Source organism: Callospermophilus lateralis, chromosome 2, assembly GCF_048772815.1.
Source record: "Callospermophilus lateralis isolate mCalLat2 chromosome 2, mCalLat2.hap1, whole genome shotgun sequence".
Lineage (NCBI taxonomy): Eukaryota > Metazoa > Chordata > Mammalia > Rodentia > Sciuridae > Callospermophilus > Callospermophilus lateralis.
In genome coordinates this window covers 140,293,130-140,320,958 of record NC_135306.1, presented here as the reverse complement: position 1 = coordinate 140,320,958, position 27,829 = coordinate 140,293,130, and the positions used below count along the sequence as shown (strand labels likewise).

At 37.2% G+C, this 27,829-nt stretch overlaps 1 protein-coding gene across 1 annotated transcript in view; it reads right to left on the bottom strand.

Annotated features, from left to right (window-relative positions):
* Window positions 1-27,829, bottom strand: part of Dlg2 (discs large MAGUK scaffold protein 2) — a 1,165,863-nt gene that overhangs the window by 978,690 nt on the left and 159,344 nt on the right. Inside the window, exon 2 of the mRNA XM_076843911.2 lies at window positions 12,828-12,986. Coding sequence (XP_076700026.1) covers window positions 12,828-12,986 — 159 coding nt within the window. The remainder of the gene's footprint in view (window positions 1-12,827; window positions 12,987-27,829) is intronic.

Here is a 27,829-nt window from a genome sequence, read left to right as displayed (position 1 = left end):
GCTTGGAAAGTGGATGTAAAATATTCTCACCACAAACATGATAATTATGTGAGGTAATGTGTACATTAATCAGCTAGAGTTAATCATCCCACAATTCAGATCTACTTCAAAGCAATCTGTTACATATGGTAAGTACATACAACTACATCTGTCAATTTAAAAACATAAAGGAAAGCAATATGCAAGACAAAGCTGAGATTGAGTCTACTAGAGAGCATGGGAAGGAGAAGAAAATATATGCAGGGGGATAATACAGCTAATAAGTGCTAAGAGTCAGAAAATATAAAAGAAATATCAAATGATATTCTTAGGCACATAAGGTTTTTAAATCCAAGATATTTTCTTTAAAATAGGCATTATCCAGGGTTTTGATATATTCTCTTAAGTAAACAAAAACCAACCAAACTCCATAATCAATCCTGCCAACAAATTTCACTATGAAAGTTTGATAGGTATGTTGGAAGTTCTCCAAACTGTCAGCATCTGCTTTTCTAGGGCCCATCTCATCTGATCATTTATTTGACAGAGAAACAGCTCCTGCTTCTGCAGTTTTCCTTAAATTGCTGAGATTTTTTTTCCTTCCAATTAAATCACCCAGTGACAGCAGCGATTCTATTAGGCTACTTTCTTAACTCGGTCAGGAGGCAGAAAGATAACAAGGTAAGGCTTACAACAATATAAATCATGTTAAGAACCGTCACTCAGTGGCTCTGGATCCAAATCAAAGCTATGAAATACAGGATGACATTGGATGCTGAAATGAAAAATACCAACCGTGTTTCTCTGAGACTCAGACATTTATACTCAGCCACATTTTATATAACAGTCTGCACAGAGGATTAGTAAAACAGAGGCTTCAAAACCTGGAAATCCTCCTACCCACATTAAGCTAATTGAGTTGGAGACATCCAATTCATCATATTTGTAGTCTGATTTATAAGCAACTCACCCTGCCCTGGAGCAGCAAGTGAAATGTTATGAGCTAGCTATTCTGAAAATTTCAAACCTAGCAACTCTGAACCTATCAATATCTTAATGATACTGAGAAAAGAAGAGTTCAATTTAAGTGCACTTCTGATGAAAAAATAAACATCCAGCGCACATTTTACGACTCATATTTCTATGAACAATCTAGCCACATACTGGAATTCCTTTGTGCTGGAAACTTATGGAAAATCCATCATCATTTTAGCAAGTTGATGGGAATAATTTCAAATCAGTTCTTTGCTAGGCTGAAACTTCCATGTAGCATAGAGAAAACAATTTTAGGACAGTTAAAAGCTGAATTTAGAGAGTCAAGATATTATTACTCTTGGCTTGCAAAGGTGGTAAAAGCTTATGACACTAATAAACATAAAATATTGCTTTAGGAGAATGCAAAAAATACTGAGGAGAAGGGGATCAGGCAGAAAGGTTCTGCCTTTAGAGCATTTTCTTGAAGAAAATACAGGCTCAAATATTTCACCTTGAACCTACTGATTTCTGCTCCTAAAGGATGCTGTGGAACTGGGCATATCTCATGGGCACAAAGGATTGGGGGGTCCTCCTGTTTTTTTCCTGACATTTACAAAAGATTTCTTCTTGGGAAGGACAAGTATTCCTTAATCATGCAAGAACTGTGAGGCAGAGAAATGAGAATCATAAATTTTCAGCAATGAACAGAAACTTGAAATTTAGTCCATATAAAAGTTCTTAACCTCAAGCTTGAACTCCTAAGGGAGTTCAAAAATGGGCTTCATGTGATCCGGAGCATCTTGAAATTTTATGTGAAAGTTTTGTGGGTATATATAGCTGTTTTTTTTTTTTTTCTGAGGAAAAGGCTCATAGTTTTCATCAATTTTTCAAAGGGCACTTCAAAAATACTAAGTAATTCATACCTAAATCATCTATCTCCCTGATAATTTTCTAGCTTCTGTTTGAATGCCTTCAGTAGCAGGAATCCCACCACCTTAGAAGGTAGTCCATTCTGTCTTTGACAGTTCCCTTAAATGTTTTTTAAAACTTACATGGACCATGTTGGTTTTCACATTGTTTACACTAGAGGTATAAACAATTGTCTAAAATAATTTCCTGTTTCAAACAATTTGTGGACAAGAGTCACATGTCCCTGTGAGCTATGTTTTCTCTACAGACAACATCACTCCTATCTTTGACATTCCCATTTGAGATGGTTTTAACCCCCTTAAGAGTCCATGTGGCAGTCTCTGAAAGAACTGCAACATGCTGCCATCCTCCATGAAATATACCTCCCTCTCTATCCTACTGCTACACTCAGGAGTAGTGCAGAATTGCTACAAATCTCCAGGCTTCATGGAGTTGGATAGGACTGGGCCTCTGTGTGATTTTAATATACACAAAATTCTAAGAACCACTGATTTTTTTTTTTTTTTTGTTGGGGGATGAGTGTTAAGGATACCTGGGATGATTGAACTCAGGGGCACTCAAATCACTGAGCCATATCCCCAGACCTATTCTTTGTATTTTATTTAGAGATAGGATCTCACTAAGTTCTTTTGCTCCTTGCCATTGCTGAGACTAGCTTTGAACTAGTGATCCTCCTGCCTCAAGTACCCTGAACCACTGGGGTTATAGGTGTGCCCCACTGCATCCAGCAAGAACCACTGATTTGAGTAACTAAATCAGTAGTGATGGTTGCCAAAACAGTTAATACTATAAAGGATTCAAGTTTAGGTTTAGCCATTCCTGAAAATAAAAGGGAAACTAATGTGCTTTTGAGAAGTCTTGTAACTTCTCCTTCCCCTCATTTACAATATGGGGAAGTTAAACTATATCAGTGGCTTGCTAACTTCATTGACCTTCATCACAGAGAAAAATACATTTGACATTATGAGCCAGAGAAAACCTTCATCGCAGAGAAAAATACATTTGATATTATGAGCCATTTCTATCCTATCCTTTAATTCTATTCCACAATCACCAACTAAGTTTATTTCAAGCCGATTCCTACCAGTGGATCAGCTGCAGCTTGAAAACCTTGGAATGGATCATTTTTATTGTCCTCTTCTATATTAAAAGTATATGATTCTCTCCAGGGTAACTGGCACACGCCTGTAATCCCAGTGGCTGAGGTGGGTGAGGCAGGAGGATCTCGAGTTCAAAGCCAGCTGCAGCAATGGGGAAGTGCTAAGCAAATCAATGAGACCCTGTCTCTAAATAAAATACAAACTAGGGCTGGGGATGTGGCTCAGTGGTCAAGTGCCCCTGAGTTCAATCCCCAGAAGCCCCAAAAGAAAAAAAAAGTATATGATTCTCATTTTCTGGTGAATAATGTGTTTAAGAGTGAGAACTCAGATTTCAGACTAGCTGCACTCAGACCTCATATATTTCAAGTATTAGTTATGTAAACTTAGAAAAGCTTTTCAAACTGTATGATCATTTTTCTGTTTCCTAAAAAACAAAACAAACAAACAAAAAATCTATTTTATAGGGTTGTTGAGTAGAAAAACCCAATACATGCAAAACATTTAAAAAAGCATCTAGAGTATATTAGGAAAGCAATAAATGCTAAATATTATTATTTTTTTTCTCCTAAAGAACCTCTAGACCAAAAGCTAGATGAGCAGATGTCATTTTAAAGGGGAAAAAAAGCCTCATAAAATTAAATTTTAGCCATGAACAGCTGTTTCATACCACCAACCTACAGTAAGCTAGTGGTTTTGTTGAATGAATATAAATGAACAAAAACAACAAAACTGTTGATGAAAACCAAAATCTCCTTGTCAAAGAGAACCCCAGATTAATAAGCACCTGATTTCAATAACAACATAAATAGTCATATAAAATGGTGCTAGGTGGCCCGTTAGAGTTCATAAAAATGGGATTTGATCTATATCCAAAATAAGTGGAGTATTTTTACAAATACATTATAGACATAGAACAAAAACTGGTTCCCTCTTCATGACTTAATAATGACATTCCCTAAACTTTAGGCAAATGTATGAATCCAATAGAGATCTCTATTTTCTTACCCAAAACTTATTAGATGTCAACTTGTTACCATGAAATTATGCTCTTAAAATTTTAAAGTAATATTTTTAAAATGAACATACCAGGGATTCTAAATACTGCTTTCATACAAGTGGCTTAGAAATAATCCATTCCCTCCTCCCGCCTTGCTCTCATATCTTCCACAATAGTCACAAAGGAAAAGTCCATTTCTTTATGCCTCAGTAATTTCTTGTTTGGACCACAAAAACCCAGGTTGATGGCCCCAACTCACTTGCCACCGTTCATTTGAACTAGCCAAAATCATCTTCACTTTCACAAGAGAGAACCATTTGGATAACACATTCTTGCTTATCTGACTTGGTAATATTCTGTAGTGTAAAGTCATTATTTCAAGGCCAACAACGATAATGATTTAACAATGAGCCAACATTTATTGAAAGTTTTAACAGTTTATTTCCTAAATTTATTTTTGCATAAACCTATTTTTTAAACGTTAAATAATAACCATTTACTGAACAACTGCTATGCACAAAATACTATTCTGAAGGTTTTCTAGGAATAATCAAATGAATCCTATTGCAATCCAATAAATTCCATACTGTTATTTCCAAAAAAGGAGAAGTTAATCAAGGTGCTAAATACTAGAAAGTAACAGAGCCACCATGCAAACACAGTGAATGGGTAATTATAAAGCCCATCCACTTTCCACTACTATACATGCTATTACTTTTCTGTATTTACTGGGAAAGAATCAAAATATTTTCCAATCCAACCAATGTTGGCACTTATTTATTAACTTACTGTGTAAAGTTTAGGATAATTTCTCTGAATCTTTGTGAAGGAGAAAGAATTAAAAACATGCCCACACCTGTAATCCCAGCAGTTCCAGAGACTGAGGCAGGAGGATCACGAGTTCAAAGCCAGCTTCAATAAAAGCAAGGTGCTAAGCAACTCAGTGAGACTCTGTCTCTAAATAAAATACAAAATAGGGCTGGGGATGTGATTCAATGGTTGAGTACTCCTGAGTTCAATCACCAGTATCCCCCCAAAAGAGAACAAAACAAATCAGCAAAAACCATGCACACCAAAAAACTATAGTGGGCAGGGATGTAGAGAGGTACCCACCTATAATTTTAGGGCACCAATAACAACAGCATCATTAATAGTAACAATAAGTGTCTTTTATTGATAGGCAGCCTCTGTGAACTTCAGTTCTTTATTTCTAATCATAACAGAGGCCTTGGTAGCAGTGAGATCTGTCTGTAATTCAGTTAACCCTTCAGAAACATCTGCAACTATAAATAATTATTAAGGATGTTTATTCAGGACTGTTATAAACACTGCATATTTTTAAAAGTTATACCTTTATTAATATTTCTTATAAATATTATTTATTAATATTTCTTAGAAAAAAATAATTATTGTTGTTGTGATTATTATTATATGCATGAGAGAAGCCGAAGATTTGAATGTTATTCCACAAATCTCATCTTTCAAAAGTCATGGGGGGAACCCATTAGTCCTTGGTGGGCTTAGTTCCATAAAGAATCTTGAACTGTGGAAGGTTATGATAGATCTTATGATTATTGGTTTTTTTCTTCTTCTTTTTCCAATGTCTGGCCTAAATAGCCTGAATTAATTGGGTTATGTTGTTGGCACTCTTTCCAATTAAAGATAATTAAAGCAAGAAATGTTTCATTTGCAAAGAATTCTAATCAGGAATTCTTGGGCCTCAATACAGTATGTCTCTCAAAGTTGTATTTCACTCAACCATTTCCTCTCACCAAAAACTGGGGTGGAGCAAAATGCATTATTCATGAGTATGCAAATCTTTGCCAAACTCTTCCTATGTCTTTATTCACTAAGAGCTTCTGGATTTAACCACACAAATCGCAGTATCTTTCCAAAGAGCAAATCCTTGCAGAATCATCAGTTCAGCAACTTCCACCATCTAGTGGCAAAAGATAGAAGTAGAAGCATTTTATATTTTTAAAGATTACTCATATTCTAAAACAAGAATTTATAATTCTGGTTAGTAATATTAGAAAACTCTCCAACTAGAAAGAAAAAAATAAATAAATGCTTTTTTCTTCACCTGATCAGGACTGCAGGACAATTGTAGTCACATGTAGCTCTTAGATTTTTCTTTTCTTCTGTTAAAAATCATCTATCAGGTAATAAGCAATTAAAAAAAATCTACTGTTTGGCCAACATGATCTTTGGCATTGCAGAAGAGCTACATATTCTTGAATAAGACATGATACCCTTTTATCATCAGTACAAAAACTCTGTTAAAAAAATAAAAATAAACACAGGCACCTTAATACTAAAAGCTAAACACTATGCCAAGTTTCTCACTATTTTCTGATCTCATCTCCCCAGTAGTCTCTCTTTGTCTACAAAGCCTTTATGTGGTAGGAGTGGTCCCTGTTCCAGCTCTCAGTATTTCCTCCCCTTTCTTGAGCAATCCCATCCATATTTGCGACTTCTTTTACACTGAAGACCCCCAAGCTTTCATTTTTAGGTCAGATCCGTCTCAATCTTCAGATCTTCAAATCAAATTGTTGCACATTTCACCTGAGCATAATATGATACCTTGAACTCAATTATTCAAACCTAAACTGAGAATCTCCCCAACACTTTTCTCTAAAATATACTCTTCTGTAGGCCTTCTTGATTTCCTTGCGTGCTACTTTTCCTACCCAAATGGTCAAATAAAGATTTTGTCACTTAACATCATTTCTCTTTCTCCTTTACCCTCTATGCTTAGTAAGTCTCAAAGTCATGAATAAGCTTTCTAATCTACCCTTCCCTTCACCCCCAAATACCTCTGCTTTGTCTCAGGGCTTGTCCATTTCTTGGATTTCATGTGATGTTCTTGATTGTGAGTGATATCAACCTCTTCTAGTTTTTCTTCCACGCTGCCACATAACATGAATGGTTGTCTAATTTGCAAATTGGGCTATGTCATTCTCTATTTTAAATTTTGTCATTATCCCTCATTATTTATAAAATAAAAACCCAATCTCTTCCTGAGATCCTTCATCAGCTGTTCCCACCCATCTCTCTTGCATTATGACATGCTTTGGGATCACCCCACACCCATTACCTTAATTCTTAATTTTTATCCCTCCACCCTACTTAACTACATTCAATTTCCAGAACTCTCTCTTATCATTACACAGCTGCTAAAGTCTAGGGCAAACTTAATCTTTCTCTCTTAACCCCTACTGCCTTCAAGTTAAAAAAAAAAAAAGAAAGAAAACTATAATTTTTTTCTCTAACAATACCCACTAATGTAGCCATAGAGAAAATTAAACAAATTTTTTCTCAATCTTGGGACAATCTACCTCTTCTTTGATGCTTTATTTTATTTTCCTTCCCCACTACTCCCTGCCCTTCTTAAGATAGGGCTATCTAACTACATTGCCCAGGCTGGCCTCAAACTCACAATTCTCCCACCTCAGCCACTGAAGCAGCTGGGTTTACAGGCATGCACCACTGTGTTCAGCTTGCTGCTTTCTTTATTGCATATAAATGGGACATATTATATACATATTATCTCCAAACTTGTGAAACAAATCATAGGATGTGAGCAATCTCCAGACATGTTTCTTTTTGCTATCCCCTTCAGGGATAACAGAACGCATACACTAAAAGGTCAAAAAGTTTTATTGAACAAATAAATAAATAGGTGAATGCACATAAGAGATTTTCTTGATATTTAACTATGTCCTCAGAAATGCTAGATGATTCTTCCAAGGTTCTCCAGACAGAGAGTATCATGTCAGAATTCAAACACATATTTGGCTCCAAAGCTCATGTTTTATTTTTTTTTTTTTAACAATAATCACACTACATTCTGCCTGGAAATAATAAAAACCTGGTTAGGATGGTAACTGTGTACACAAAGAAAAAGGTGAAAACTCAAGACATTTATGCCCAATGAAAGGAGATCAATAGAAATTTTTTTTTCCAAAATGATTCCAAAGCTTCCAGTTTAAAATATTGAAATAACATAAATACATACTCCTAACAAGAAAACATGAATACCTATAATGAGATCTTCCATTTCTGTGCATTTCTTATGTGTGAAGCTCTGAGCTAAGAGTTTGTGTAAATTTTTTCACTTAAATTTCACAAAAGCAAAGGAGTAGATGAGGTTATTTTACAAACAAAGAAACCGAGGATTATAGAAGTTACAATTTTAGCAAGCTCATATTAATGACAAGTAGAGGAACTGCATATTACTATATTAAAGGCACTGAGAAATCCTTAAGTAATGGATTAACTCCCCTAATGTGTTTAAACATCCATCCTCTTATTTTATTTATAATGCAGACAAAAATCCCACCAAGCCTACTTTTTTTATGACATAACAGTAGGGTGTATTTTGACATATTATACATACATGGAGAGCAACACTTCCAATTTTGATCCCATTCTTGTCCATGAATCCTACTTTAAGAAATGCTAGTCTAGTTTCACGGCAGATACCAATGAGGGAGTAAGAAGGAAAACGAAACAAAGTAAGATGTAGCCCAGTTCATGGAAATGTATACATTTATAAGAGCAAAACAAATGGCATGTGCAGAGGAAAGCAGATGATCTAGTTCAACAAAAAGTAGTTATGACAAGATGGGCGCAGTGGCACGTGCCTGTAATCCCAGTGGCTCGGGAGGCTCAGACAGGAGGATTGCAAGTTCAAAGTCAGCCCCAGCAATGATGAGGCATGGTGAAGCAACTCAGTGAGACTCTGTCTCTAAATGAAATACTAAATAGGGATGAGGATGAGGCTCAGTGGTTAAGTGCCCAATCCCTGGTACCCCTTGCCCCCCAAAAAGTACTTAGGACATTAGAATAAGAACATATTTTAAAATACTAAGTAAGAGTCCATGTGCCATAGGATGTCTTAAGCAAGTGGACTTGTGCAAGAGTTAATAGCAAAGGCTCTTTGCAGGGTCTACCACTCTCTTAGCCAATATATATTCTCCTATGGTGAAACCCGGGAACTCCAGCAAAAAAAAAAAAAAAAAAGTAAAAATATAGTTTGTTATCCTTCTGCCTACAAGTTCTCTATATTGTCATTCTCAAGCACTCTTGAGTCTCCCCCCACCCCTCAAATACTCTGTATAAGATATACTTCCAGATGCCTGGAGTCCCACAGTATTTAAGCTGGAAGAATCTGAATTCCTATTGCAAAGTAAGATCAAGTAACAAATAATTTTAATACAAATTCCCTAAGAGAGTAATATAGATATTTAAATCCATTTTTTTACTCTTCTTTGTCTCCTCATCACCTAGTGCACATACCAGGCACTCAGTATTTACTGAACACATCTAAACTGGAAAAAGAAAAAAAAGAAAAGAAAAAGATTCTCATGCTTTATTATAGGCCAGTTTCTTTTGTGGAAGATTCTAGGTAGCATCTGAAGTGAAAGCATCCCCATCTTGTGGCAAGGAAAACAAATTCCCTTGTATTCACTCCTAAATTGCATTTCTCCTTCTGACTCCATACTTCACACTGGCCCAGGCGCTCTAATGAAAACAGGCTAAGCAAGCACATTTATCACACAAGCATCCAGAGCGCACCAAGGACAGATAAATCTTAGAACTGAGGCCTCAAATGATATTCAATGATGGAAGAAAGGATAACAAACCTGAAACAAGGAGATTACTGAGCTAATGATTCAGAACCTACTCATGCAACTTTTAAACTCTTATCCAGTAATCCCACACTCAGTTTAGGAATACCACATGTAAATTCCTGATTAGCAATAGAGAGCCCCATTTTCTTCTCAGCAGGATTCTAGGGGCATTACCTGATTGTGTGAATTGCCACCTCTCTCTTCTGTCTTTTAGTGCTTACCTAAGAACACTAGGCAGATCAAAGGAGGCAAAGAGGTTCAAAATATGACAGGTCTAATTGAGAATATGTACCTTCTTAGCATTCCCCTGATTCTAAGAGGCTTTCTTTGTGGAAAAATAACACATCAGGTTTTAATCATGGCAAGTTTTCCAAACACTTGAATTGTGATAATATGATAACATCTTAACAAACTGATTAGAAAATCTGTTCTATAGTTATAAAAATGCATATGCTTGAACCTGACAGTGCAGTGCTAGCTAGAGCTTGCTCATACCAGCTGGTAAGAACCTCATGTTCCTCTCTTTCCAAATATAGAAATAGTAGCTTTAAGTTGTAACTTAAATCAGACATAATGGGAGAATTTATATCACAGAATATGGTATACCAAAAAAAAAAACAGGGTTCAATTCTTTATCTGGAAAAAAATTATATACATTTATTCCCATCACCATTAAGGATAAAGGAAAGGTACACAAAGCATCTTCACTAACACAATGTAAAAGCATATCTTGTTTAATATAAATAATGTCACATATAAAGTCATGAGAAAAAAGTCCTCAACCCCAAATAGGAATTTCAACACCTAAATGCAGAAAGCCTGGATGAATTCACCTTTCTTTCCTCTTCAAATTACCTCGGGGGCCATGGCACTGAAGTGGTATTTCCAGAAATCAACCTCGGTGTTTCATATCAGGAGTTTATTATTCATAGGTGGTTACTTTTTAAAATGGACATAAGATTCTCCAGTAAAAAATACTACTATAGTAAACCCATAAAACCAATAAAACTTTCAAAAAGAAGGGAGTAGAAATAAGTTAGAAGGGAAATAAATATAACAGAAACCCCAAGCTAAGAAAAAATACTGAAGTTTAACACACCAAATTCTGAGATTCCTGAAAGGCAAGGAATAAAAAAAACAAAAAGAAAAGAAAAGAAAGAAAGAAAAATTCTTTAATAAAACTGAGATCTGATCTTCATAAAAAGCAAATTTTCTCCCCAACACTAAAATACATTTTTAAAATGAGGTATTGTTTGTCATAAGGAATGACATAATCATCCAAACTTGCTGGATGTTCGGATAACTATTGATCATGTGTATGTTTTTATTTTATGGAAACCGGGTTAGCTTTAGATGAGTCTTGATTATTCTACTCAGTCTAAAGTCCTTTAGGAACTGTGCTCTAGAGCTGATTAAGGAGGAAAAGTTGAAAAGGAGAAAGAAGTTGAAAAGAAGGAAAGGAAGGGAGGCTTGAGGGAGGTTCTTATAAGGAGTCTCTGAACCAATTAGAAAAAATAAAACTGAAAGACAAGTGCTCTCTAATCCAATCCAGTCTTCCAGCTCTGTTCTTCCTCAACTTACAGGGGTCAGCACCCAGAACAGAGGTCAGCATTTGTTTGCAAAGATTAAAGGGTCCCTGAAGAAGGGAAGTTTGATCTGAACACAGAGCAGAATTATGGATTCATAGATTTAGACAGAAGCTTGGAGATGGTTTTGTTCACCCTTCTGATAAAGTCTTTCCACAAAACCACTGGCTGGTCATCATCCAGGCCCAGAAGATTTCCAGGAACAAAAAGAAGTCTATGTGAAATAGTCCACACCTGCTTTGGTAGCTCTGTCAGGAGCTGTGCTTTTGTAATGATCCCAAATATACATTCCTGTGAGTTTTGCACAGTGAATCTGCTTCTGCCCTCTATATGATATCAATGTCATGTTTTCCACATGAGAGCTCTTGAGGTAGAAAGGTAACTCCCCTGACCCTCAACCCTTAATCTTTTGTCCTCCAAGTTAAACATAATTAGTCTTTCAATGATTTTCAGAAAAATCCTAGAAAGATGCATAATGAATCCCAGAAGCACAATATTTATATATTTTTATACATTATCAAGTGAATATATGAAATGAAAATTTATATATTATTTAATAAAATGTGACAATTGGTCCAGTATTTTAATTTATTGGTGATAATTGCAGCTTGTTTATTTGAAGAGATGTTTAGGATATCAGAGTAATTAAAATGTACCAAAGCCTAGAATTACACTAAACACAATTCAACCTTTCTTTGATATCTTGGCAGATATAACAAGGACCCAGAAAGCATTAGAGCCACTTTTGTGACTCTGGTTTTTTTTTTTTTTTTTTTTATTGTTGCAGAGCTACGTGAAAGTGCTGATAAAAATGAATGTTCTGACTAGTAAAGAAAATTTTTCTTGAGCAATAACTAAGGGGTTAATTGACAGGTTGTTTTTTTCTTCCCACATCATTTCAAGTCTGTTAAATTATAGCATTAATTCTATTTTTCTTTCTAAATTTTAATTTGCATTTATAAGCTTTTTATCCAAAGCACAAAATCCAGTACCCTGTAAAGAAAAAGACAGCTAAGGAACACAAAATTCTAATTCTAATGTCCTCTTCTTATCCAAATACCATTCATCAAGATATTGTTTATAATTAAATAAAAAGGTAGACAGTGTTGGGAAAAGTATGACACCAAATAGAAAGAAATCTGGTAAACAATTTCCTTTGGTAAAAAATAGAGGTGTTGATGAGCCAATTCACATATCTTCGTTTTTAGTTTGAAGAGTAAGATAATCACTAGGTGTGATCATGACATATTTACTTTCTTTGTTTTGCCTGAGATCAGGAATGCTGATGAGGTAAAGCATTTGAGATAAATCATGGTGTATTCTTGTTTTATTTTTAAAAATATGTAGATGATTTATTTTTCCTCTCAATTTGTCACCCTTGGCTCTTTCCTTAGCCCACTCTCAGCAACTGAGTATTTTGCAGACATTCAAACAACTGTAATAAAAATAGGTCCCAGAAATATCAGGTTAGCTTCTAAAACTCAGAAAGACCCTTCAGTATTCAGTGATCACTACTATGTTTTAAAAGACCCTCATTTTATGAGGCCAGCAAATGTCTCCCTTAACAATTAAGACTGACCACCAAAACCAGCTATAAAATAATCTGAAGAGCAATATAACTTACCTTCAGGGGAGAAATGTGCGACTGTAAAACGTATCCATGGACATTTTCTATTTGGGACAGGTTCTTTTCTGATACATGCACAAGTTCTGGACCTCTTACTTCATGAGTTAGCCGAGGCAAGGAATGATCATGTGGAGCATCCTCATCTTGATATCGATACTTCTAGGAGAAAAAAAAGAGGAAGAAAGAAAACAATGTATAAGTGTTTACAAAGAATTCAGTCTGGACTTCAAATTCTGTGTTAGTGGGGGACACTGTGTGCCTATGCTTGATTTTACCAAGAACGTTTTATTGCAGACTCTTGATGGTCATCATAAACCAGCTCAAGTGTAAACAAAGCTGAATCAACCATCAACATAAACAAATGTGATGATTTATTTTTGCCTGACAATATACTCCATTTGTGAGCTACAGATATGTGACAACAAATGACGGACGACGAGAAAATACACATCAGTAGGGGAGGGGGATCCTTCCCAATGACCAGAGTAGCTAATTATGTGCTAAAAATTTTAGATGATGTATGGAGAAGAAAAAGTACCAAGGCAGGCAATGGAATTCTGATATATCCCATTCAGAAAGTTGTGAAAGATTCAAGTTCCCTTGGAAATGAGAAAAAAGGTTTGCCCCCCACTTTATTTGTATTAGCTTGAAAGGGAAGACAAACTAAACTATCCTTCCTTTACTTCATCCTCTATGAAGTAGTATTGATTGGGGTTAGGCAGATTCTAGGACAAATGATCACAACTTCTAGGAATGAAACTAGCTTTGAAAGTGCTTAAAAATTATAAGCAAACGTCCTGCTCCTAATCATCAGATGATTACTGAGAGAGAGAGAGAGAATCTTTCCTTCTCTTTTGTTCCCTTTAACATTTTTGTTTTTGTTTTTGTGGTACCAGGGAATTGCACCCAGGGGTGCTTAACCACTGAGCCACATCCTCAGCCTCCCCCCCCCACCCCCCCTTGAGACAGGATCTCACTGTCTTGCTAAGTTCCTTAGGGTCTTGCTAAGTTGCTGAGGCTGGCTTTGAACTCTCCATCTTTTTGCCTCAGGCTCTCAAGCTGCTAGGATAACAGTCAGGTACCACCACACCTGGCTCCCTTTACCTCTTTTCTTAACTGTCTTCCTTTGACATGCCTATAACAGTAAAAGTGTTCTCAAAAAAAAAAAAAAAAAGACCATAATTTGAGTCTTCCAAGTAGATTTGGTTCTCCAAGTCATCTACCTGCCTTTCCTGCTTCTTTCCCCTATCCCCTTGGACCTGTGACTTTAGAGTCCCATTGTTTCAAGGTTACTGACCTACCTGGGAAAGAATAAAGCAATATTCTACATCTGACCCCCGTTCTTGTTAATAATGTGTTCGTTTGCTTTGCCTTGCATGACACAGGGGTATTAGGAACAGGGATCCAAGCATTGTAACACCATCAGGCTTAACCACTGTCTAGTCTCTTTTCTCAGTGCTCCATCATGGTTATCATCAGTAGTTATTTATCACATGAGGTTATCAAAAACAACACATCTTCTTACAAAATCAAGCATATGTTTTTCACTTATTTCTGAGATGAAAAACATGCTTCTTGGACATTAGCTTTCAGTGTGACTCATAATCTGACTTTAATGATAACAACCTCAGGGTTTGTATTCTGTCCCCTTTTAATCAGAAACTGGTCATCAGTACTTTTGTTTTCCAGGGACTCTTCATGTGATAGCCTTAATTCCAAAACATAAAGTACAACTTAACCTGTCATGTTCTTTGCAGTTTGCAAAGGACACTCACATATTTCTTCCATTTCAACCATGCTTAGTTAGGATGTTCCCTTTCACCTACAACAAAACTGACAGAGAAATTAAGGGACTTTTCCAAGTTCACCTAACTAGACATCAGAGCTGGGACCCTATCTAAATGGATAACCTGAATTTTCTTTCTACTATCGCTAGTCCCTTGTCTACCTCCAATAGGAGATGAAGCCCAAGTCTGATAACTGAATTGGCAGCTTGGTTCAAAAAAGGTCACTGAGATATTCCAATAAAAGGAGGAACATTTTGTGAACTGAAATATCCTTTTTTTTAACCCTATAAACAATTTGGGAAGGTAATCGGATATTTTAATTTTAAATTCAGTAACAAGAATCAATGCTTTACATTTATTCTTGATCAGCTAGACTTTCACTGGGAGTGGAAATAATATGCTACAGATACCCATTTTAGTTTCTCTCACTTACAGCATGTCTACCTCCACATCTGCCCCCTTTTTCAATTTTCCCTCATGGAGGCACTACTATCTATGCAGTCACCTGAGCCGGAAAAGCAGGAGTCAATTTGATTCTCTTTTTTCTTTCACACCCTACCAGGGATCAATTTAACAAATAACAAGTCTGCCTGATTTATATCCTAAATAATTCTTTTTTAAAAAAGGGAGAGTGAGAGTGAGAGAGAGAGAGAGAGTTTTTTAATATTTATTTTTTAGTTTTCGGCAGACATAACATCTTTGTTTGTATGTGGTGCTGAGGATTGAACCCGGGCGGCACACATGCCAGGCGAGCACGCCACCACTAGAGCCACATCCCCAGCCCAATCCTAAATAATTCTTGAGTCTCTTCCCTCTTTACCTGCTACAAACGCCACCACCACCCATCACCAACACCTGCACATTTAGGCTCACATCAGCTCCCAAGTGGGCCAGCACCAGCCTCTTGACTATCTACACTGCCTTTGGGACTGCCCTTTGCCATCCATTCTCTATGTTGTAACAGGTGACTTTCTGAATAGTCTTCAGAAGCTGAAAAATGCTTCCTAAAACACTGCATTGGCTCCCACCACCCATACAACAGGGCTCAAGCTTCTTTGCTCTTCCTTAACTGTCCCCAATATTGCTACATGAGCAGAAACCCTGTCACTTCTGAATTATTTTTCTTACCACTCTCAACTAATTTATTGTGGAATAAATATAAACATCATAACTTCCAGTTTCTTAAAATGACTTTTAAAATCTGTGGCAAAACACAGACACCATAAATTTTTACCATCTTAACCATTCTTAAGTGTTTGGTTTTGTGGTCTTAATTATATTAGCCATTTTGTGCAACAGATATCTAAAACTTCATCTATGAGTGGTCTCATAGCACCCTTTGTTCCCCCCAATCACAATACATATGCTATACATTCGTACATTTTTGTTGTTGCAGTTTTTGTTTTCCAATGAACTCTAAGATTTTCTGTGGTCTCAAACCACACTGATGATGTTCATTCTCAGTTCTTAGCCAAATACCCATCATAGATGCTCAATAAATGGTGAATAAAGTTATAAATGGATGAAATGGGTGTTAGTTACATAAGGCACAAAACTATTTTGTTATTAAATGCCTCTTCTTTAATTATAAGCTGTTAGGAACCCAGGTTCAAGCAAAAAGAGAACCATATATTTGCTTGACACAAACTTAAAGGACATCATACTCTAAAATTTGTCTCCCACCTCTTTATTCATTTCAGTAATATATACTGAGAAAAGAACAGAGGACTTCCTCCTTGAAAAGACGATAAATTTTCAGTGAGTTGTACACGTGCATAGCTAAGGTTCCATACACATTGATAATGACTACAAGTATAAATTGTGTTCTGTGGAAGCAGAAATGGGTTATCAACAACTTTGAGTGAGATTTCCTAGTTTAAAACAGGATCTCAAATGATATTGAAAGAGATAAAGGATATTCTCAGCAAAAGCATAACATTGTAGAAAAGATATGTGATAGGAGGGGGTGGTATTTGAAGGAACAGTGAGATCTTGAAATGAATTGTAGCAGATGCTATTGTCTGCTCACCAAAATTCACAGAAATCCTCTTGGGTAAAGGAATTCAAGGCTCATATATGTATACTTCTCAGGAAGATTATCCTTGGGTGATGGAAATCTCCTCTCTTGCTTGAGTTATGATAGAACCTCCTCTTCCATGCCTTGTATTGAGATAAACCCTGTTGTGCAAAACACTGCAAAGTGGATCCGGGACTAGCCTAAAGCTAGTCTGCATGTGAATCTATACTCCTGAAGAGCTCTGTTGCCTTTCTAACTTCCTTAGGCATTTCCCCCTGGGAATTGCCTCCATAAGTCAGACACCTATCTTAGGTCTCATTGGATAAAGTTCCGGATATGCATTAGAGCATGTTAGGAAAAAGGCCAAAGGCAGACTTCATTCTCTATACACAATAGGGAGCCATCCATGAGACCTTAAACCTAAATGATACTCTGCCAGTGATAGACAGATATCCCCCCTCCTATTTATTTTGTTTTCTTTCAGTTTTCTGCACAGATGACAAGAGATGAGAAAAACTAATGAGGAAGTACCATCTTTAACTCAAACAGAATCGTCCAAAATAATCATCCTGATATGGTACAGTAGAATTTCTGGGCTAAGATTCAAAACTTGACTTTCTTTGGTTGAATTGAAGTTTTAATTTGTAATGTTAAAACTAATATTAACAATTATGGTAATGACGATGCTTGTATTAATAGAAATACTAAACCTAATGCTACTTCAATATTAAAAAATAATAATATTTGTCCTAATTAATGTGCCACAGGGCATACTAAATGCTTTTTATATATCATCATATCTGAGAGACAGGTGTTATTCTATCTGAGGCTCTGATAGTCCCCCTCCCCCCACAAGGCTACCTACCTGCTGAGTCATTAACCAGGTTTCAAAGATATGTTTGTCTGACTCTAGAGCTATAGCACTTAGTCTTCTAAGCTGGATAGGACTCAAAGATCTTTGGAAGTTACCTTTATCTTGAAATGAATTGTAGCAGATGCTATTGTCTGCTCACCAAAATTTAGGACTTTTAAGAAGTCTTAAAAATCAGCTAACAGGGGAGATCAGAGGTCAGAGGCTGATTCAAGTATCAGTCTAATGTTGAGGGAAACCTGCATCACCTCTCATACTAGGATGTGCTAATGTCAATCTGGGAACCTTTGAAGGTTTCTGCATTGGCTACAAAGAAGAGATCTTTAAAGGAATGCCTCTCATCTGTTTGGTGAGGGACTCTTCAGTGAAAGAACCTTTGTAAACAGATAATTCCTCTTCCAGCAATACTGGGAGTGATGCATAAGGCAGGTGAAGGGCTTTTATTGTGTCTCCCTGTCTTGGTATATTTTGTCTCTAAATTCTGGAATTCTGTCCTCTTCTGCTTAACCCTCTTCCCAACTCGGGACTCCAACAGGCAAACCTTTTTCAGGTTCTAGATAATCAGATCAATGTTACCTCCTCAGAAGTATTCTGTGGAGGTTAAGATGGAAAATGTGTCCTTCTGGTATGCTTCTACAGTGTTCTGGATAGATTTCTGTCAGGGAATAACAGTTAAATGTTGTAATGACCTGTGCATATGCCTGTCTCTCCTATTAGCTCCTGAATGCCTCAGGGCACAGATGGAGCCATATGTATCTCTGAGTCCCCAGGGCCTACATGACAACTAAGGCAAAGTAAGAGACTAATAAATGCAAGTTTAATGGAATTAATCTTAATAATCTGAACAACAAGATCAAAGAGCCCACCAAGAAGAAACTGCATGCATCTGTACTAATATTCTTTCTTTTTTTGTGGGGGGGAGGAATACTAGGGATTGAACTCAGGGGCACTCATCCACTGAGCCACATCGCCAGCCCCATTTTGGATTTTATTTAGAGACAGGGTCTGACTGAGTTGCTTAGAGCCTCGCTTTTCCTGAGGCTGGCTTTGAACTTGCGATCCTCCTGCTTCAGACTCCCAAGCTGCTGGAATTACAGACATGCACCAATGCGCCTAACTCATATTCTTTTCCTACCACAAGCTCCCCCATGAATGGACAATTGCTAAAATGTCTAACCAGACTATGCACAATACATCTGCTGATGCCTATATGAGTCAGAGTCATCCTAATTTGCCCAGAATTCAAACACAAGATACTACACATCTCTGATCCATCAACAGAGATTCTCTGACATAGTATGGAAGGTGGTTATATGCTGGCACAACACATAATGGATGCAGAAGTGGAAATCTTTCAAGGACTCATAAGGAAAATCTGATCTTAACTCTGTTGCTGTATAAAAAGCACTCCATGTTCCCCTTGCAGCAAGAGTTGGCACTGTACTGATGAGTGAGAAGAGAAGAGAAAGAGAAAGGAAAGAAAATGATGAGAGGAGACAGGGGCAGAGACAGAAATAGAAAAAAGGGGGTGGGAGAGGGAAAGGGAGAGGGAGGGAGTAAGGGAGGGAGAGGGAGAGAGAGAGAAATAGAGAGACATACAGGGAGAGAAAAACAAATCAAAAGCTGGAGAGAACTCAGGAATAGTCAGTAAATTATAATACCTAACAATTAGCAGATATTATCCATGAACACTTTGCTATGTTAAACAAATCATTCTATTTAAGACTTGTAACATTATGAAGCAGATACAAAATTAAGAAATGATTATACTTTCTTACACAAAGCCTGACATTTAGGAAATACTATAATATGTTAGTTCTGCTACCTCTGTTAACTATATTGGCAAATAGGGTTTCTGTGGGTAAAGCCTTATCTTCCTCTATAGAATCTAAGGTACTTTGCCTTCTGCACAGTGATCAAGCCACAATACTACATAGTTTGTTTCCAATAGACCAGATTGACTGACTTAATGCTTCTACTGGAAGAAAACTTCTTGGTTTTAAAAATATGCTTTGAGCTGGGTGCAGCAGTACATGCCTGTAATCCCAGTGGCTCAGGAGGCTGAGGCAGGAGGATCACAAGCTCAAAGCCAGCCTCAGCAATTATGAGGCCCTAAGCAACTTAGCAGGCTCCTGTCTCACTATCTCAAAAACAAAAGGCACTGAGGATGAAAGAACATATTTCAGAAAAGTATGAAAACTGTTTTAAAAAAAAAAAAGAAAGAAAAAATAACATATTTGCAAAGGAAGTGATGTGCCCTAAGAAATCTGTGAATAAAGCTCAGAAAAGAGAGAAAACCAAGGAGGGAAAAAAGCAGTCTCAAAAAATCAAGTAGGTGCAAAATTAAGGGTTTTCCCTTCATCTCAAAAGTTTCTCAATTGAGTATTCCCTTCCAGACCCTGCCAGTCACCTTCTTATGTTGAGGAATGTATTTTGTTTAGACACCTTGAGGTTTATTTTTAGGAATTCCACTTAGTTGAGATCTGTGCAGTAGGTAGACTGTCAGCTCTCTAGCTCCCTCTGTCTACCTACCACATCGTTCTCAACTAAGTGGAAGGAGGTCTCAACTAAAAAGGAGCAATCTTTTTAGAGCCTTGGCTTATCTGTCATCTGTGTCCCATCTCCTTTATGCACCTTCTGCATCCTCTGTCCAACTCACTGTCCCTCTGGCAAGAGGGAAAACATGGGTTACAAAAAGGAAAAAGATGAAATGAGAAGTTAAAGGAATGTTGAATACAGTGGACAGATGAGCATTTATATTCATTTCTTTAAAATACAACCGCTGAGTGATAATTTGGCTGGAGCAGGGTTCTCTTTTCTCCCCCCAGAATGGTTATCTGTTAATAATTGTGTGGAAGTGAGAATAGGTAGAAGGAAAATGGGGGGAGGAAGTGCAAGACAGACTGGAACATTTTCACTGTCCCTTCTTCAAGGAGGACTCCTTGGGAATGGAAAACCTACCTGCTTGGTTTACTGCTGGCCTCTAGTGCCTCCTAAGTAGGGCTTCCATCAACGTTTGTTGAATAAATAAGTAGTCTAGCCAAATCCATTTAAAAAATCTATGTATTACTCAAAGACTTAATAAAAGTGGGTCAAAGCTTGCTGATTACACACACATCTTCCCCAAGTGAAATTGCCCTTTAAAAAAGTGACCCACAATCATCCATACAGCTGGCCCAAAGAACACTTGAAAGTGGAATTGTTTTTCCAGATTTGGAGCAGGATATAAGGAACAGGACTGATGTGAGAGATGAAAAGCTCTTCCAGGTGTTTCATTTGAATTTTTTCAAACAAAATTCACAAATGAAAGGAAATACTTTCCTGCTTTTTGCCACAAAGAACAGGACAAGCCAGGATGTTAATTAAATTACAAATCAGCTGTCTGCTTGCAGCTGACAGAGCTTTGTGTGCTTCCAAGCAACGTCAGATATTTTAAACCCTCTGTAATTACCTACAACGGAGAAGCTGCCAGGAAGGATGCTTCCATGAATATTTAATGGATCTTAAGATTCTTTTTAAAGAACTGATGATTTAAATAATCAAGAGAGAACTTACTCTAACTCAGTGCTGCCCTCCATCTGTGCACTGAAGAGGCTGGAAAGTAAGCCTGGTGGGAGGTACAGTTTCTTCCCTAAAACTCAGAAAGGCCAGCTGTGGGAAGGCCAGGCTTCCCCAGGAGAGGTAATTGCAGAATTAAACAGAGCTCAGGCTCTCTGAGCAAATCAGAATGGAACCACAGACCTTTGATCTGGGAAAATAATGGGTTTGGCATTGTCAAATGAATTTGTATAAGACCTCACATATTCAAGGTTGTTTTCTTACAATTTATATAGCATTTTCAGAAACATTGTCCCAAGCAATTCTTTATGCAAGAATTGCATAAAGAAGGCATTGTCACTCTGATTTCCAAATAAGAAAACAGTATGAGAATCTCCAAAATGCTAAATGGCAAAGCTGTGTTTCAAACCAACACAGTTCTCTAACTGCAGGATGCAGCCCAATATAATGGAACATGCCTGAAATCTGGCTTCAGAAAAATAAGAACATTTGAGTTCAAATTTTCATTACACCATTTGCTAGCTGGGAGACATTTTTCAAGTTGCTGTATAGTTTGGAGCTTTTGTTTACTGAAGTTACAAACCAGGAATAAAGTTATCTACCTTGGAATAGGATGAGAATTGAATGAGACACTGTATTCCTAGCATATAATAGATGCTTAACTAAAGGTTAATATTCTTCTTTCTTGAAGCCTCAAGACTTTTGCACTTTGCTGGATTTTCATAAAACAATAATAATAATATGGTTTCCAAAAGTAAATGTTTCAGATGGCTAATTCTGTCAGCAGAATCAAGAAAAAAATATGAATGAGCATTTATAGCCCCTAAATGTCTTTCATCTTTATACTCATTAGGTCACTGAACTAGCATAACTTTCTAAAATCTCAATTTTAAGGCAGTGGCTAAGAGAGCAAGTTCTGGACAGACTGCATGGATCAATTGCCAGCCTATTGCTCTGAGACTTGGTATCCTCACCATAAAAATTCAAGGGTACTTATCTCAAGGAAGTTTTAAGAAGGACAAGTAAGAATGCATAACAGGCATTCAGCAGATTGTCTGTGATCTAGTAGGCAGTCAATGTCAACTATGATCTTTTAACTGGAATATTAGATGTTTTATTTGATTGTAAACAATTTTAGAAATCTTAAAAAACAACCAACTAAAGAAAACATTGTTTTTTGTTTACAATTTCTTCAAAGCCTACAACTAGAATTCACTTACTAATTCATCACACTGACTTTCCGTTCTAATCTGACAGCTCTCCTGGACTCAATGCAACTATAATTTATTGAGCACCTATTATGTGGCAGGCACCATATTAAAGTGCTGTAAATACAACATTAAATGAAAATGACTCAGCTCCTCCCTACCCTTACTCTTTATGTTCTATACCCCTAATATGACTCATAACCATTTTTAATCTGGCTATTGCTCCGTCTTTACAACTGGTCACATGTGGTTTCTTCCCAGATGTTTCCCTGCACACCTAGGTCTAACTAATGTCCTTTTTCTGTGCTCACAGGAGTGACACTCATGTGACTATTCACCAAGAAGTAGCACATACTCAAGGAACCTGTATAGATTCTACAGGAGATCTGATTATTGAATGGTACCCTGTAAGATTTTCAGTAATAAAATGAAAAATTGATTCACTTCATAGCACAGCTTATGAGGTGGGGTTATTTCTGGAGCTTGCCTCTAGTGGGGAAAATAGTTCACATTTTACCCACAGTTCAACTAGGAGGCTCTTGAGAAAGAATATCAGCTGATGCTTCTCAGAGCAAGAATGAAAAAAAGGAAAAGTGGTAATGTACAAGAAAGGAGCTAAAGTGGGTTTCTACTTTTCCCGTCCTCTGCTAGCATTGATTCGGACCAACAAAGGAAGCACAATATACAAAGGAGGCGCCCCTCACATTTTTTTCTAGACTCTCTAAACCCCTCACCAGCAGGTAACACACAGATGAGTGAACCAATCTCAGATAAGCACAATAAAATACATTAAAGTACACGCAAGGCAAAGAAAGAGTCTAGTGGGAGACACACTGATGTGTTTTGACAGTATTTATTTCTAGGTGGCTATTAATTTCATTTTTTCAGCTATATGTATTACGTAAAGGGACAGAAATAATTAACCAAGCAAAATGCCTATGACATGATCAAACGTTTGTTGAAATGGAGAAGGTCCAGCGTGCCGTAAGCTTTGTGGTAATGGAAAATTCTCCATCCCTTGGAAAGGTTCATCCAAGTTCAGTTGAGTTAACTTTGAAAGCTAGATGAAGGATGCAAGAGAGGTGATTGCCAGCTGAGAAGAAGTGGGAGCAGCTAGGAATGCATTTACTGGTGGGGACCAGACTTGAAGTCAAATTGCTGTGGGAGGGTCTAAGGAATCAAAGCAGGGATTGGAGAACAAACCCAACAATTAGTTGTGTCCATTTGAAGCATAACTTCAAAAACTGTCTGAGCAATTCTCCAGGGTTAACTGGCATTGGATTCAATTGAGGACAGTGAGATCCTGGGGCATCACTGTCCGACTCAACCTCCCCTCCCCCAGCTGTGCCAAGGCTGCAGCATCTGTGAGAGCCACTCACTACTGAAGGCTAGATGCCTATTTGCCTCAGCATGCCTGTGCCCAGAAAAGAGGAAATGTTCATGTCAGCAAACTGCTTAGTCAAGTGATAAAAATCCCCACACCTTGGTTTCCTGGGTTTAAATTTTGTTCCTGCCACTAAAAGCAGTTTTACTTCAGGCAAGTATGGAAGCTATCTGTGACACAGACTCCTTATTTTAAAAATCAGGCTAATAATAATGCATGACAGTGTTGCTATGGGAAATTGATGAGATACTACACAAACATTTTGGCACAGGGCCTGACTCCTAGTGGACATTTAGGAAATCTAAATCTTTTCCTATTTCTCTGTCAGTGTCAAATAAACACCTTTCTAAGTTTTATAAGAAGAGTCGTCCCTACCCCCGCCTCCACCCCCCACACATGCACATACTTCACTCAGCCTTACCACTATTACAGGAAGCTGTTTGTCATCATGCTATCAAAAGTATCATGGCGTCACTGCTAAACAGCACATTCTTGGAAGGAGGCAGATTGAGCTGCTAAGGCCTTGATCCACTGCTCTAATATTCAGTGGAGGCCATTTCTTTTCCATGTGTGAGGAAACTCTACTCTGTACACTATTTATATTTAATGTATGCACCTATCCAGACCAAAGCTCTTGGGCTCATGCACCTATGGTTATCAATTCTGTCCACCTGGCAGTGAGAAAGCAGTTTCAGACACCAGTGCTGAAAGAACTGGCCTTCACTGCTCACTGATACTACATTCTGGCCCTTTTGAGGCTCTGGACTTCAGAATATGTGCTGAAACTGGTTTAGTAACTTCCGAACCCTTTCATTCATATCTGATTCCTCAGCATGAGACCACTTATCCACCCAAACTCAGAATGCCTTCTGGACTCTTTCTGTTGGCTATGTGCCTGCCCTGGGTTTTCCTGGGCAGCCAGCTGGCATAGGCTTCCTCTGGATACTACAGAGACAAACTTCTTCCTAACAGGAAGCACCATTATTCATTCATTCAATAAAATTATTATTGAGCATATTCATCCTAATTACTAACTTTAAATGCTAGAAAACAAAAAATGAAAAAAAAATATGACTATCAGAGCTAAAATTCTGGTTGCATGAGGTATATAGCTCTTTGTCTAGAGTTCCCTTTTTCCACAACATGCTTCCTTTACCCAACAGCAAGCATGAACAGTCCCTTCCAGGGAAGATACCAGATGGTCCAAGTGGACACACTGGGGATTGTCTCTGTTGATGGTACACATGGGCTTGATCCATCCTCTGTTCTTGCCCTACCGTCTTTGTTCCAAAGCATAAGATGAGCTGCTTTCCATGACACTGGAAAATGGGCTGGATGGAGAATTAAAGCAGAAGGTGTGGCCTCAACCGTGGCCTCATTAGCAATGGGTTCCAATCAAATAGGATTCTTTGGCAGTCAGACACCATTAATATTTCCTTAAGTAAAGTTGTTTGTAACCCATGGTTATGGTGGTTTTTAAAATTGCCCAAAGATGAAATTATATAATAAAAAGCTCTTTGAAAAACAGCATTTTTATAATTATTTTAGATGTTTGAATATGCAATTTAATAAGCAATTAAAAAAAAAACAGAAAGCTATTTTTTTCCTTAAGGTATTGGCTACAAATCAAGAAAATCCTTACACTTGTTTAATTTTTTGGTCCTGGTATCCTGCTAAGAACTGACAGGGTCATCTTTCAGATTAGTTCAATGATATGACCTGCATAGGTATTAATGCCTAAAAATATTTGTTTATTTAGTCCTTATAAGAAACTCACAAAATAGATATTTTATTTCTTTCATTTCCCCTTCAAAATAGAGAAATTACCTTGTTCACAAGCCAGTAAATAAGCTGAGGTTCATGCCTCACTATCTCTATCCTTACCATTAACTCTCACAGTATGTCACCTCTCCGGAATCATATATTTCTCATTTTCTGACTCAGACATTTCTTCTGAGCATGGCACATACTTTGGCCCTTTGATTTAAAAAGCTCAGGTCTGCAAGCCTCCTTCTGATTTTTTGTTGGACCACTGAATGCAATTAGGAGCAAGTATAAATAGAAATGACCTGATTAATAATACTGCCATTTTCCTGTCAACCAAATATGCTGCTGCACAGTTGAAGAGGATGCTTCCATGTATTTCCCCTCTGGTGTCTTCCAGAGTGGGGTCCATCCAACTAAGTTGGCAGAATATGACTCTTTGTATCCCAGTGGAGGCCAAATGATTTACTGAGAATCCCTTGATGAACTCAGAGATGCTATAGCCAGGGTTGTCTGAGGACATTTCTTGCACACTGGGTGAGTTAATATACTAAGAGTTAAGACTTAAAGCAGAAGGTGTGGCCTAAATTAATCTAATACAACATAATGAATTCTATTTCAACAAGGATTCTTGCTTTTTTTTTTCTTTTTTTTTTTTTTTTTTCTCATTTCCATTGCTTATCCCCCTATCAGGCCCTTGTTTCTTATGTCCAAAAATATGCATTTACCTCCTACTTCCCCTTCTAATCACATTTCTTGTCTGTCCATGCCCCAGCATACCAATCTTATCTTCTCTACCTCTCCCATCTTTATCCACCCCACCCCCAAAACCTACAGTTCCAAAATTTCAAATTATTTGCAATTCAGATTAGTACAATAAATCACCTCTGGTACTTTGCACTTTTTACCTCCCAGATGCCTTTTGCATTTCTTCACCTCCAGGACTCAGTTAAGATGACAAACATTCCAGAGCCTCTGTGATTTATCGACTTCCCCCATCAGTCTCTGTACCCTACCATCAGGCTGGGGTCAGAACTTAGAAAAACCTATACACACACAGCAGTTTTTCATTTTATTGTTTTTGTCTGTTTATTTTATTATTTTCCTTTATAGAATGAAAGGATTGAGTTTATTGCTTTAATAACCTGTGTCAGATATTAGATACTAAATAAATGTTAAATGAATAGTAGTAGTCAGTAACTGACTTTCTAAAGGCTTGCATTCTCTATACCAACTAATTCATTCAACAAATATCCCCAAACATAACTTTTTAAAATATACATTTGACCATATCCAAATCCTTCAGAAGTTTGCTATTACTCCAGGACATGACATGGACACTCTGGTGTGGTGTTGATGCCACTTTCAATCTCTTGCTAAAGTCCTCTCTCTTACTGCACCTCTTCATGCCTTTACACTTCATTAATTCCAGCTAAGTGGCTCTTTTCTGAAATCATGGATCTTTCTCATCTCCCTCATTCTTCTTCTGTCTTAAGTGATATACCCCAAATTTCAGGTGTGAAATATCTTGTTCTTAGAAGTTTTGCTCATATGTAACATTCTCCATATGCAAAATGGAGTTTGTTTTCATTTTTTTTTTCTGCTCTGACAAGGAAATTGGCCTTCACTGAATTTTTTTTTTTTTTTCCAAACACCACTCGATTCACTGGTCATTTACAATGATTCACTAAGGCTGTAATGAACACACGATATTTAGAGAGATGATGGCACAGACACAGCTCTCACTGAGCTCCCTTTTCAGTAGATGAGACTGATGAATGCTACCAATCTAAAATGTCACTGTTCGGACACCTCTGATTTCAGAGATAGTAACTATAAGACATGCATCTTAGAATAAATGAAATACCATATTAAAACATAGTATGCACATGTTCTTTTGGAGATGCACTTAATCTAGATTTAGAAGTATAAGGAATAGTCTCCTGGAGAATAAAATGCCTCAGGTTACTTTTAAAGAATGAAAAGGCCTCAAGCATAAGAGACAGAAAGGATATTGTCAAAGGAACAACAGGTTGAAAGCCACTGAAAAGGGATGATAGAGCATAAAATCCCTTCTTGAGATGCTAAGATACTTGAAGGAAGCTTCACATATTTGTGCCCTCCAACTCATTTGGTACAGAGTCTTACACAATCATTTGGTACAAAGTTACTTCCACAGTTGTGTCAGACTAAAGTTAAAATTTGCTGTGGACTCTTGACATGCTACAACGTAGATAAACTTGAAAACTACTTCCAATTTGCAAGTTTTTGGGAAATTTGAAGAATGGATAGCTGGGGAGAAATATTCAATTCCAAATCTGAAATTCAAAATTTATTACCCATGAAAATAGGACCTGAATGATTAGACTGTTGCACATCTTGAACTTTCATATACTAGTAGACTTGGCAA